The 12,891-nt window shown below is 40.0% G+C and overlaps 1 protein-coding gene across 3 annotated transcripts in view; it reads right to left on the reverse strand.

Annotated features, from left to right (window-relative positions):
- Positions 1–12,891, reverse strand: part of LNX3 (ligand of numb-protein X 3) — a 59,595-nt gene that overhangs the window by 14,399 nt on the left and 32,305 nt on the right. For all 3 annotated transcript variants that reach the window (XR_008914671.1, XM_056809459.1, XM_056809460.1), the window contains exons 3-5: positions 8,960–9,222; positions 8,018–8,214; positions 1,367–1,738 (exon numbers count right to left, since the gene is read on the reverse strand). Coding sequence is in view for 2 of the 3 variants with exons in the window: in XM_056809459.1 (XP_056665437.1) it covers positions 1,367–1,738; positions 8,018–8,214; positions 8,960–9,222 (832 nt within the window). In the remaining variant the exon portion in view is untranslated. The remainder of the gene's footprint in view (positions 1–1,366; positions 1,739–8,017; positions 8,215–8,959; positions 9,223–12,891) is intronic.

Below are 12,891 nucleotides of genomic sequence, written 5' to 3' on the forward strand. Positions count from 1 at the left end.
CCTTAGGCCTCATACTTTTTGGTCTGGAGGAAGCTTGACTGTTCTCTTCCTTCACAGCCTTTGGAGATTCTACACTCACTCTCGTGCCACTCCCTCCATCCAAAATCACTTCCATTCCCATGTCCAGTTAGGGTCTATTCTATTGTGAAGAAGAGATCGTGTCCAATGTATTCACATTTGTACTCTGGGATTTCTAATTATGCGAGGTCCAATATTTCCCGTGGGAATATGCAGTTGGAGTTTAATTAATGCCATCCCTTCCACGGAGGAAGCTCTAACTTATCTGGAACCTAATGGGAGCCAGTCTTGACCTCTCCCCTGAGCTTATCTCCAAGGCCAACAAGGCATCTCAAAATGGCACATCCCCAATCAAACGTTTTTCCTTTCCTCCTAAATCTGCTCCGCCTTCAGACTTCATTCATCCTGTGGGTGGCCCCACTATCCTCTCTGTGTCCCTTTGAAAGCCTGAGGGTCATCTTTGAACCTTTCTTCTCTCTTATCCCATCAGCTGGCAAGTCCCAAGGATGCCGCCTTTGGTGAATCTCAGATCTGTTCCCTCTTCCACTATTCTGGTTAGTCGTTTTCCAGGTGTGCCCGGCTCTTGATGACTTCATTTGGGGATTTCTTTTTCTTTTATTTACATTTTGAATTTATCTATTTTAAATTTACTTTCATGTTTTTATTATATACTTAATAACTATCACCACCAACAAAACCCATTTAGCTAAACAAATGTTTGAAAAAATGATGTGCCAATGCACAAACTCCACATTGTTTACAATTTGTTTAAAATATGTAAATTATACATGTATGCTAATCTAGACATCTGCTTTTGAGTTCTCTTTGGATTCATTTTACTGGGATTTTGTGGCTGTTATTCTTTAATGAATTCAGAGTATGTATCATTCTCTTTTCTTCTCTTCATATATTTTCCTTGTTTTCTTTATATTTCCAATATATTTCATTTCTAATAACAATGTTTTGGAGGGTTTCTTTGTCAAGATACTGGAGTGGTTTGCCATTTCCTTCTCCAGCTCATTTTACAGAGAGGGAAACTGCGGCAAACAGGGTGAAGTGACTTGTCCAGAGTCACAGAGCTAGAAGTGCCTGAGGCTGGATTTGAACTCAGGAAGATGAGTCTTTCTGATTCCAGGCTCCACATTCTATCCACTGCAGCACCACTTAGCTGTCCTGCTGCAGATACTACTCTCCCTTTTTTATAAACAGAGGAATTAAGAGGATAAATGACTGGTCCAAAGTCACCCAGTTAGTAAGTACTGGAGGTAGGATTCAAATCTAGGATTTTCTGGCTTTTGTCCTCCTGGCCACCATGCCAGACCTTGGAACAGCTTGGGGCTCCACTCACCTGAATGATCTGGGCTGCTGTCTCTGGTGTCCCCTGTCTCAGGTCCTGACCATTGATAGAGAGTACTTTGTCATTTTGGCTCAGCTTTCCGTTCTTGGCTGCCAGGCCACCATCCAGCAGGTCAAGAATGAAGATGCCAGCCTTGCCAGCCTTACGGATCAGTTTGATACCCAGGGGCTGCAGCCGGTCCTTCTTCATCAGGGTGACATGCACAATCTCCCCAGCCCTGCTGGGAATTGGGCTGTCGTCTTGGGGTGGCTTGTTCAGGAATCCCTTCTCTTGCAAGATCACCAGCTGTAGCACAGGCCCTGCATGGCGGAGCAGGGAGATCGCCTGAGAGTGGGTGACATTGCTGATGTTGACTCCGTTGACCTAGGAGGAAGGACAGTTTGCTAGAGGACTCCATCAGCCTTCCCAACCAGAACAACTTTAATCTCAAGCCTGCTGCTTCCTAGGTGGAGCAAGGGCAAGCCCAGGAGAGTGGGAAGGCCACTGCATTTCTCCTGTCTGCCTCCCTTTTCTTCAACACTGCTTTGCTCAGTTTCTTTATCAGCCCTTCTACAGATTCTGACAATAGCATTTACAATTTTTAAGTTTTTCAGGATTTTATTTATTAATGTATTTATTTGTTTTTTTTTGAATTTTCCATTCATTCATTTATCCATCCATCTATCTATCAATCTATAATCTACCAGTCTATTTATTAATGTATTTATTTGTTTTTTGAATTTTCCATTCATTCATTTACTTATTCATTCATCAATCCATCCAACTATCCATCTACTTGTATATCCATGAATATCTCAATCTATAATCAGTCCATCAATTGACGTATCAAATATCACTCAATCAATCAACAATCTATCAACCTATCAATCTGTCTCTCATTTATCTATTCATCAATTAATCTATCTATAATCTATCTATCTCTATCTATCTATCAATCTATAATCTATCAAACTATCCATCTATTATATATCTACCTGTCTGCCCATCAATCAATCAATAATCAATAAGTCATCTATCTATTTATCCATCCTCTCATCCATCCATCCATCCATCCATCTATCTAAGTTGGTCAATCCATATGTTGCTTGTCTATCCATCATGTATCTATCCATCCATCCATTTATTCATCAATCTATAATCTCTCAATTTGTCTATCCATCTATCAATCTATAATCAATCAATCTACCAGTCTTATCATACTTATACATATGTATGTATCTATCCATCAGTCTATCAATCCATCAGACCATCTGTCTGTCCTTCTGGTCTGTCTATTCACCCATCAATCTATCTGTGTATCTACCTATCTATCCATCAATTGATCTATAATCAGTCTATCCATCTATCAATTTATAATCAATCTACCTATCATAATCTATTAGTCTATCCACCTATTTATCAACCAATCATCAATCTATCCATTCATCTGCCCTTTGGTCTATCCATTCATCCATCTATTCATCTACCTATCTATCTACTAATCAATCTATCTATATACTCAATCTATCTATCCATCTATAATCTATCAATCAACCTATCAATCGATCATACATCAATATATCCAACTATCAATCAATATTTAACCTATCAACCAATCAACCAATCTATAATCTATTAATCATCTATATACCTATCATCTATCCATATATACATATATCTATTCATTAATCTATAATCTATCAATCATCAAACTATCCATCAGTCCATCTGTCTATCATCATTCATCTATCCATTTATCAATCTCTGTATCTATAATCTATACATTTAACACATCTATCCATCTATCAATCATATATAATCTATCATTCAATCTATTAATCAATTAATACATTATAAATCATCCAACGACCTACCTGTCTGTCTACTCATCCATCCATCCCATCTGTCCATCTATCTATGGATACATAGATATATCTATACAATATATACAATATACAATAAATATATCTATACCTAATGATTTATAATCAATATATCAATTGATCTATCATTCTGTATTATATGTATTTATCAGTAAATCCATCTATTTATCAATCAATCAATCATCAATCTATAATCTATATATCATCCAGTCTATCATCAATCAATTGACCTATCATTCTATTATATATGCATCTATCCATCTATTTATTAATTAATATATAATCTCAATCAATTTTTCTATCAAGCAATATATAATCTATCAGTCTATCATATATATATCAACCAATCATCAATCTATCTATCAATATATTTGACTGTCTGTCATTCTCTCCATCCATTCATTTGTCCAGTCTGTTGATTTGTCTGCTCGATCTGTCTGACTTTCTGCCATCCATTTATCTGTCTATCCATCTATCTAATTCATCAGTCTATCTATAACCTATCAATCTACTTTTCTATACATCTATCAATCTATAATCTATTAATCAACCTATCAATCTATCATATATCTACCATAAAATATAATCCATCAATCAATAGTCTATCAATCCTTAATCTATATATCAATCCATCCTACCGTCTGTCTGTCTGTTCATGCATCTGGTCTGTCTATTCGACCATCCATCAATCTGTCCATCTATCTGCGTATCAATCTATCTAGAATCTATCAATCTTTCTATCTACCCATCATTCAATAATCTATCAATCAACAAATATATCAACATTTGATCAATAATTAATCAATAAATAAACTATCAATCTATAATCTATATATCCACTCATTCATCTGTCTTTCCATCATCCATCCATTTATCAATCCACCAGTGTATCATCCATTTATTAATCAATCAATCAATCAATCAATCAATCTATAATCTATTATTTAATCAATCTATCAATCCACTGAATTTTCTTTCCATCCAACTCTCTGTCCATCTGTTTGTCTTTTTACTCATCCATCCATCTCTCTCCCCATCTATCTGTGTTTCCATTTGCCTCTCCAATCTATGTACAATCAATCAGTCTATCAATTTATAATCAACCTATCAATTGATTTATCATTATATCATCTATCAGTCTATCCATCTATTTATCAATCAATATATAATCTATCAACCAATCTATAACATATCCATTCATGCATTCATCTCTCTGTCCATCTGTCTCTATCCATCCATCCGTTTATCCATCTATTTGTATATTCACCAATCTATAATCTATCTGTCAATCTATTATTCAGTCAATAATTTATCAGACTATGTACTATCCTTCAATATATAATCTACCATTCAGTCTATCAATTAATCATCAATCTATCTATAAATCCAACCAACCATCTATCTGTCTTTCCGTCCATCCAGTGGTGTGCCAATCTATTCATTCATCCATCTATCTATTCATCGATCTATCTATAAATAAATTTATCAATCTATCAATCGACCTATTGGTCTGCCACATATGTATCTATCTTTCTCTCTCTATTTATCAATCAATATATAATCTATCAATAAATCTAAAGTCTATCAATCTGTCAGTTTGTCAGTCTGTCCGTCTATTAATCCATTCATCTCTATCCACCTATCTATAATCTATCATATATCTATCAATAAATATATAATCTACCATTTTATCAATCAATCATCTATCATTCAATCTATCAATCCATCCAACTGTCCATCTGTCGTCTTATTCATCCATCCATCTATCTGTCCATCTGTGTAGCCATTTGTCTACCCATCAATCTATTGATAATCAATCTGTTTATCCATCTGTCATTTATAATCAATCTACCTATCAATCAACCTATCATTCTATCCTATATCTATTGGTATATCCTTCTATCAGTCATCAATCTGTCAATCCATCTGTCTGTCTATCTGTCTATCCATCCATCTGTCTATTTATCAATCTATCTAAAATCTACCAATCAGTCTTTCTATCCATCTATAATCTATCAGTCTACCGCTAATCTATCATCAATCAATCAATCTTCAATCTATTCATGCATCTTTCTGTCTCTTCATCTACCTATCTATCCATCCACCTGTCTATCTGTCTATCCATCTATGTAGCCATCAGTCTATCTAGTCTATCTATTAGTAAGGTATAACTTACTAATCTATCTTTCTATATATCCAACAATCATTCTATAAACTATCAACCTGTCTATCCATCTATCAATTTATAGTTAATCTTATATATCAATCAACCTATCATTCTGTCATATATCTATTGGTCTACCCATCTATTTATCAATCAATATATAATCTTAATCTATCAATTAATATATACTCTATCAATCAATCTTTACCATCCACCATCCATCCATTTCTCTGTTTACCCATCATCAATCTATTCATTTATCAATCTATCCATCAACCTAACCATGTATTTGTCTATCCATCTCTCTATTCATCAATCTATCCATCTATAACATATCATTCTGATTATCCATTTATCAATCTATAATGTATCAACAAACTATAATCTATAAATCAATCTATAATTGATCAATCAATCTATAAATCATCATCAATCCTTCCATCCATCTGTCTATTCATCATCTATCCATCCATTCACCCATCTATCCTCTATCCTTGTCTATCCATTATTCTTTCAATTAATTTTTCTATCTATAATCTAACAATCTGCCTATCCATCTACCAATAAACCTATACATCATTTAATCCATCAACTTATCTATCTCTCATATATCTATTTATCCATCTATCAATTAATAAATATGTAATCTATAACTAAATCTATCAATCATCAATCTATATCTCAATCTACTCAACTGTCTCTATTCATCCATCCATCTACCCTTCAATCTATTAATAATCTATCCGTCTATCTATTCATCTATCAATCAACTTATCTATCATATATCAATCTATCTATCTATTTATAAATCAATCTATAATTTGTCATTCTATCAATAGTCTATCCATCAATCCATCATCAATCTATTTTATAAATCAATTCAGCTGTCCGTCTATCCAGTCTGTCTATTCATCTATCCATCAATTGTATCTATATGTATATCATATCATATATATATCTATAATCTATCAATCTGTTTATTCATCTATAATTCAACCTGTCAATCTATCATACATCTGTCCCATCTATCAATCAATGTATAATCTATCAATCAATCAATCTTTCTATCTATCTATCTGTCTCTCTATCCATCCATCTATCTAGCCAACTGTCTACTAATCAATTTATAATTTGTCACTCAGTCTATTAATCAATGCTATCATATATCTATCTAGCAATCAATCTATAATTATCTATCAATCAAGCTACCTATAATCTATCAATCTCTTTAAGTGTTGTCTATCTATTTTTCTATGTATTTTGCATCAATCTTTATGTAATCTATCAATCTGTCTATCAATCAACCTATGAACTTATCATATCTGTCCATCTATCAACCTATGAATTTACCATCTATCTGTCTATTGATCTATCAATCTACATGTAATCTATCAATCTATCTATAATCTATCAACCATTCTGTCTAGTCATCTATCTATCCATCCATCCATCTATCCATCAGTCTATCTATAATCCATCAATCTATTTGTGTATCCATCTATCAATTTATAATCTATCAATCAACCCATCAATCTATCATACATCTACCCATCTATATATTAATCAATTTATAATCTATCAATCATTGATAATCAATCAACCATCAATCTATCAATCCATCAGTCAATCATCTATCTATCTAAATATCTATCTGTCTGTCTATCTATCTTTTTTTTTAAACCCCTACCTTCCGTCTTGGAGTCAATACTGTGGATTTTGTCAATACTGTGTATTGGCTCCAAGGCAGAAGAGTGGTAAGGGCTAGGCAATAGGAGTCAAGTGACTTGCCCAGGGTCACACAGCTAGGAAGTATCTGAGGCCAAGTTTTAAACCAGGACCTTCCAACTCCAGGCTTGGCTTTCTATCCACTGAACCACCCAGCTGCCCCTGCAATAGCTTTTTAATTGGTCTCCCTTCCTTGAGTCTCTCCCCAGACTGATCCATCTTTTGCATGAATAGCCACCTAACCTTCCAAAACCTTCAATGGGCTCCCTATTGCCTGCAAGAGGAAGATGCCCATTCTACAGCCTGGTAACCAAGGCTAACCATCCTCTGGCTCCAATCTTCTTTTCCAGGCTCATCTCACACTTTACACTATGTGAATTATGATCTGGCACTCTCCCATCTCTGTGCCTTTGCCCTAGTGGGAGTGGACTCTAAATCCCACCTTTGTGATTGCTGAGAACTTTCTTCAGGGCTCAGTTCAGTGAAGCCCTCCCAAGCCACTAAAATTGTGAAAGAATTTCTCTCTCCTTAAATATCTCCTTGCATTTTGTTTGGACCCCCCACATGCCCCTAGTAGAATTCAAGCCTGGTAGGGGGCAGGGATTGTGCCCCGTTTCACCTGGAACCCTTAAACCTAACACTAAGTCTTGTATACACTAGGCACAAAAGGGCTGGGAGTCAAGAGTCCTGGGTTTGAGGCAGCCAGGGTACCTTGGGCAATGGTCATTTTACTCCTGGAGATCTTCTGGGGTTGGGAGGAGTGTGAGATACACCAGTGTGTATTGTCCAAATGAAATTATTGTCATTGTTGATTGGGGAGGGAAGCATGAGCCTGGCTGGAGTCCTATCATCCTGGGGGCCTGGGGGCAATGGAGAAGGATGCCCACCTACCTCTAATACGTGGTCTCCAGGGGCCACTTTTCCATCCATGCCCAGGGGGGTGTCCTGGTGGACCTCTTGTACAACAATGTTACCCAGTGGGGTGTCCTTGCCCCCCACGATCCTCATCCCCAGCTCTTTGTCAGGGTTATCCCGGGAAATTTCCACAATGACAGTTTCAGCCACAAGATTGTTACCACGAGTCAGGTCTGATGGGGAGATGGGGAAATAAGAGAAAGGTGACTAAAGGGAATATGTAAAGTACCGTCCCTGGCACGTGGTGCTCCATAAATACTAATAACACTTAATAAATACTAGTCCCCTTGTTCTTTCTCTGCTCCCATCTAGCTAGAAAATCTGGCCAGAGCAGGTTTCTTGTGCTCTGTGGTCTCATGAGTCATTCTGGGACTAGTAAAGTCCAAGGAACACAATGGCAACCCCCTAGATTAAGGACAATAGTTTTGTGGGTGATTAGCAGAATTCCTATCTGGGGGCATCCATGTGGAAGGCTCAGCAGGGTCTAGTCACTTCCTCAACTTAGGGACCTAGGTCCAAGTCACAATGTGGAATTGGGGATCCCAGAACCCTAACATTTCCTCCAGATATGTTCTGCCCAGGACAGATTAGTCCTGGAAGCTGAGCCTCTCTTTTTAAAAACTCCTTCCCTTTCATCTTAGAATCAACAGTGTGCATTGGTTTTAAGGCACAAGAGTGGTAAGGACTAGGTAATGGGGGTGAAGTGACTTGCCCAGGGTCATTCAGGTAGGAGTTGGCCAGGACCAACATTTGAACCCAGAATCTCCCATTTCTAGGTCTGGCTCTCAATCCACTGAGCCACCTAGCTGCCACCTTAAGCCTCTCTTAATGGAGCAGGAAATCTGTTGACTCCTATTGGGCTCGTGGTCCACGAAGACTCCCTAGGCTTCTCCATAGCCCCCTTCCCAAAGCCTGTACCAGATGTGGAAAGATTCAGGATGCAATCTTCATCTGTCTCCTCAAAGGCTGGGTTCACCAAGCCAGGCTCTGGGCTAGTCCAGGGCACCATTGGGGTGACAGAGGAATACTCCGAGTCCATCGATAAAATGGCATCAATATCAAAGAAGGTCTCCCCACAAGGACTGCTGGCTTCTGGCTCCAGGGGCGCTTCTTCTTTCTTTTGGTCCTGTTGACATTTTTCCTCCACCATTTTGGCTTGGTATTTCCTCAAGCCAGGGCACCTGGGGCAGAAAGCAAAAGGCCAGGTCACTTAGGGGTAGGGGAGAATGAGGAGGCAGAAGGCCCGCCATGACGTGTAGGGGAACTCGGAAGATCGCAGGCCCATTGGGGAAGGCCTGTGGGGAGAGCGAGCTGGGTTGGATTTTCTGGGCTCTTGAAAAGTTTTCAATAAATTCAGCCTCAGAGGAAGGTACAAAGGAACATTATGAGCTGAAAGCAGGAAACCATTTGTGAGCCTTGGATCCTTTCATGTCAATCATTGAAAGCCCAAGATGAGAAAGGCAAGAGAACTGGAGGCGCGAGGGGGAGGAAAGATGAAAGGCTCTCGTTTTGATCTCTCCCCAGAATCTGTAGAAATAGGGACCCCAAACCACCCACAACACCTCATTCAACAGAGACAATCACTTTGGGGAGACGTACCTTCCTCCGATTTTACCCACAACTTGGCATCGATGACTCAGCCCTGCAAAGAATCAGAAGCTCAAGTTTCGTTGGCCGCTGGGCCTTGGAAGCAAGTGTACCTGGGCCTTTGACCTGCTTCTCCCCTCGTTATTCTGATGCATGTATTATCCTTCCATGCCATTCAATTCACCAAATATCTATTAACACCCACCAGATCCAAGGAACCAAATGTACTAGCTTAGACACAAGTAAAGTACAAACTTATTGCCTGGCCTGTCTGGAGATGAGAGGTTCTGGTTTCAAATCTGGCCTGTGATGCTTACTTGTTGTGTGACCCTGGGTAAGTCACCTGACCTCAGTTGATTAGCCCTCACCTGTCTGCATTGGAATATAGTATACTTAGTAGCAATTCTAAGACAGAAGGTAAGCGTGTTAAAAAGCAAAGGGGAAGGCAGTCCCATCCCTCAAGGAGCTTACAACCCAATGGGGAAGATAATGTGCAAATAAATCTATATAAAGTAGGCTAAATACAAGATAAAGAGGAAATAATTAACAGAAGGAAGGCTCTAGAATTGAGAGGGATTGAGAACAGCTTCCTACAGAAGGCGGGAACCCCTTCCACTCAAAATGAATGACTTTCTGATACCCAAATATGCCTTCTACTCTCCTACCTCAGTACCTTTGACCAGGCTGATCCCTTGGGTCCTCCCTCCTCTTTACCAGTGGTATTCTTCCTCATACTTTATAACACAACTCAAATATCCCCTGCTCTCGGAAACCACATCCTATGGGCTTGGGGCTTGATGCCAACCTTTCCCCTAAGGCCCTCCCTATGTGGTACTTCTGTGCTCTCCACTCCCATCTCGAAACATTTCTTACATACTATTAGATATTGGAGTTATTTGTCTTGGTGTCATTATCCCACTGTTTAGCTCTAGGCCCCACAAGCACAGAGACAATGTCGAATGGAGCCTCTATGCCCCACCAAGTATTTTGTCCAGAGGGTCTTCTTTGAATGTGTATTTGTTTTGTTTTCTTTTCCTTTTTCTTTAAACCCTTATCTTCTGTCTTAGAATCAATACTGTGTAGTGGTAAGGGCTAAGCAATGGGGGGTAAGTGACTCACCTAGGGTCACATCGATAGGAAGTCTAAGACCAAATCTGAACCCAGGACCTCCCATCTCCATGTCCCAACCTCTATCCACTGAGCCATCTAATTGTTTCTCTTTTTAAAAATTATTTTTTTTAACCTTCCCTTCCATGTTAGAATCAATACTGTGTATGGTACCAAGGCAGAAGAGCCTTAAGAGCTAGGCAATGGGGATGAAATGACTTGTCCAGGGTCACACAGCTGGTAAGTGTCTGAGGCCACGTTTAATTCTAAGACTTCCTACCTCTCTGTCTGGCTCCCTATCCACTTAGCCACTCAGCCAGTGCCATGAATTTTTCAGTGGACAGATTTTGGTTGAGCACTTACTACATGCCTCTGGGGGACCTGACCTGTGCTTTGGGTACCTGCACCTTGAAGTCTTCCCAAGGGGGACAGAGAATACGATTTCCCAAGAAAGTTATCTCAGGACTAAGCTTGAGCTTAATCTCTAAATGAGTCAACGGTATTGCTGATGTCACGCTCACAGCCACCCAAGCTGTCCTCGGATGCCAAGTGTACAAGCAGTTCTCTACCCATCTCCCCAAGGGGCCCATCCTGATTCCAGGCTCCTCATGGGCAGCCTGAACAGCTGGGGGCCCAGTCATCTCTTACAATAACAAATGCCTTGTATGTGCTTGGAAAAACAAACCTGCCATCCCTTTGGGACAGCCAGAGCTGTCTGTTAAGGACAAAATGAACTCAGTGGCTTTCTGCCAGCAGAAGGAGGGAGGGAGGTGGTGGTGACAAGGAATACAGCATCAGCTGCGGGATAGGGGAGCAGAGGAGGGGGAAGCTGAGCGTTCGATCTTGGAACGGAGGGGCGGTAGACAGGGGAGTGTGGTGTAGTGGAAGATGTCCTAGATTTGGGTGAGGGAACAGGAGTTCAAGCTGGCATCTTGGTGTCCTCATCTGGAAATGAGGGGGAATCATACTTTGTATTTCCTTCACAGAAATGCTATGATGAAAGGTCTTGGAAAATTGGAAGAAATGGGAGCTGAGGTTATTATTGTTGTTATGATTATTATAGTCAATCCAGCAAGAAATAATCGCCTACTGTGCACCGGGTACCATGCTAAGTGCTGGGGGAAAATGAAAGGGAATAGACAGTCACTGTTGTTGAAGAACTCAGTCTGATGGGGATGAAGTCATACAAATGGCTGTGCACGGGGATGGAGAAACTGGAGGGAATAAGCCAAGGGATGGCACTCAGTTCAGAAGGTGGGATTTTAGCTGGGGAGCCAGGAGGCAGAGAGCAGAGAGCTCTGGGCCTGGGAAACAGCCACTGAAGACGTACAAGTTCAGAGATGGAACGCTGGGTATAAGGAATGGCAAGGAGATGTAATCACAGAGGCAAGGAAATTCAGTGGAAGGAGAGTAGAAAGAGGGGCAGCTGGGTTGCTCAGTGGATAGAGCTCCAGGCCTGGAAATGGGAGGTGCTGGTCTCAGATCTGGCCTCAGACACCTCCTAGCTGTGTGACCCTGGGCAAGTCCCTTCACCCCCACTGCCTATCCCTTACCTCTCTTCTGCTTTAGACCCAATATACAGTACTGTTTCTAAGGTGGAAGGGAAAGGGTTAAAAAGACTGGCTGGAAATCAAGGCCTCTGGATTTGAAGGTAGATTTTAAGGAGAGCACTTGTAGTCCATTTGAATGGCTTCCCTAGGAGACCTCCAGGGGGCCCTTCTGGGCATGTGCAGCCTTAGTGCCCCACCTCTGCAAATAAGAGCTCCATTTCTTCTACTGGTCTAAAGCCAGAGTTTGGTCAGTATTATCAAAGTTCACTTTCATATTCTTATTCTGTGCATTTACATTATTGCAGTCATTGTGAATTCTGCTATGCAGAGACTATCTACTTCCCTTTGCTCATATAGGTCTTCCCATGTTTCCTTGACTTAAAAAAACCCTTCCCTCAAATCTTAGAGTCAATACTGTGTATTGGTTCCAAGGCAGAAGAGTGGTAAGGGCTAGGCAATGGGGGTTAAGTGACTTGCCCAGGGTCACCCAGCTGGGAAGTGTCTGAGGTCTGATTAGAACCCAGGACCTCCCACCCCTAAGCCTTGCTCTCTATTCACTGAGCCACCCGGCTACCAGCTACTCCTCCTTGAATTATTCATAATCAT

Source organism: Monodelphis domestica, chromosome X (assembly GCF_027887165.1).
Source record: "Monodelphis domestica isolate mMonDom1 chromosome X, mMonDom1.pri, whole genome shotgun sequence".
Lineage (NCBI taxonomy): Eukaryota > Metazoa > Chordata > Mammalia > Didelphimorphia > Didelphidae > Monodelphis > Monodelphis domestica.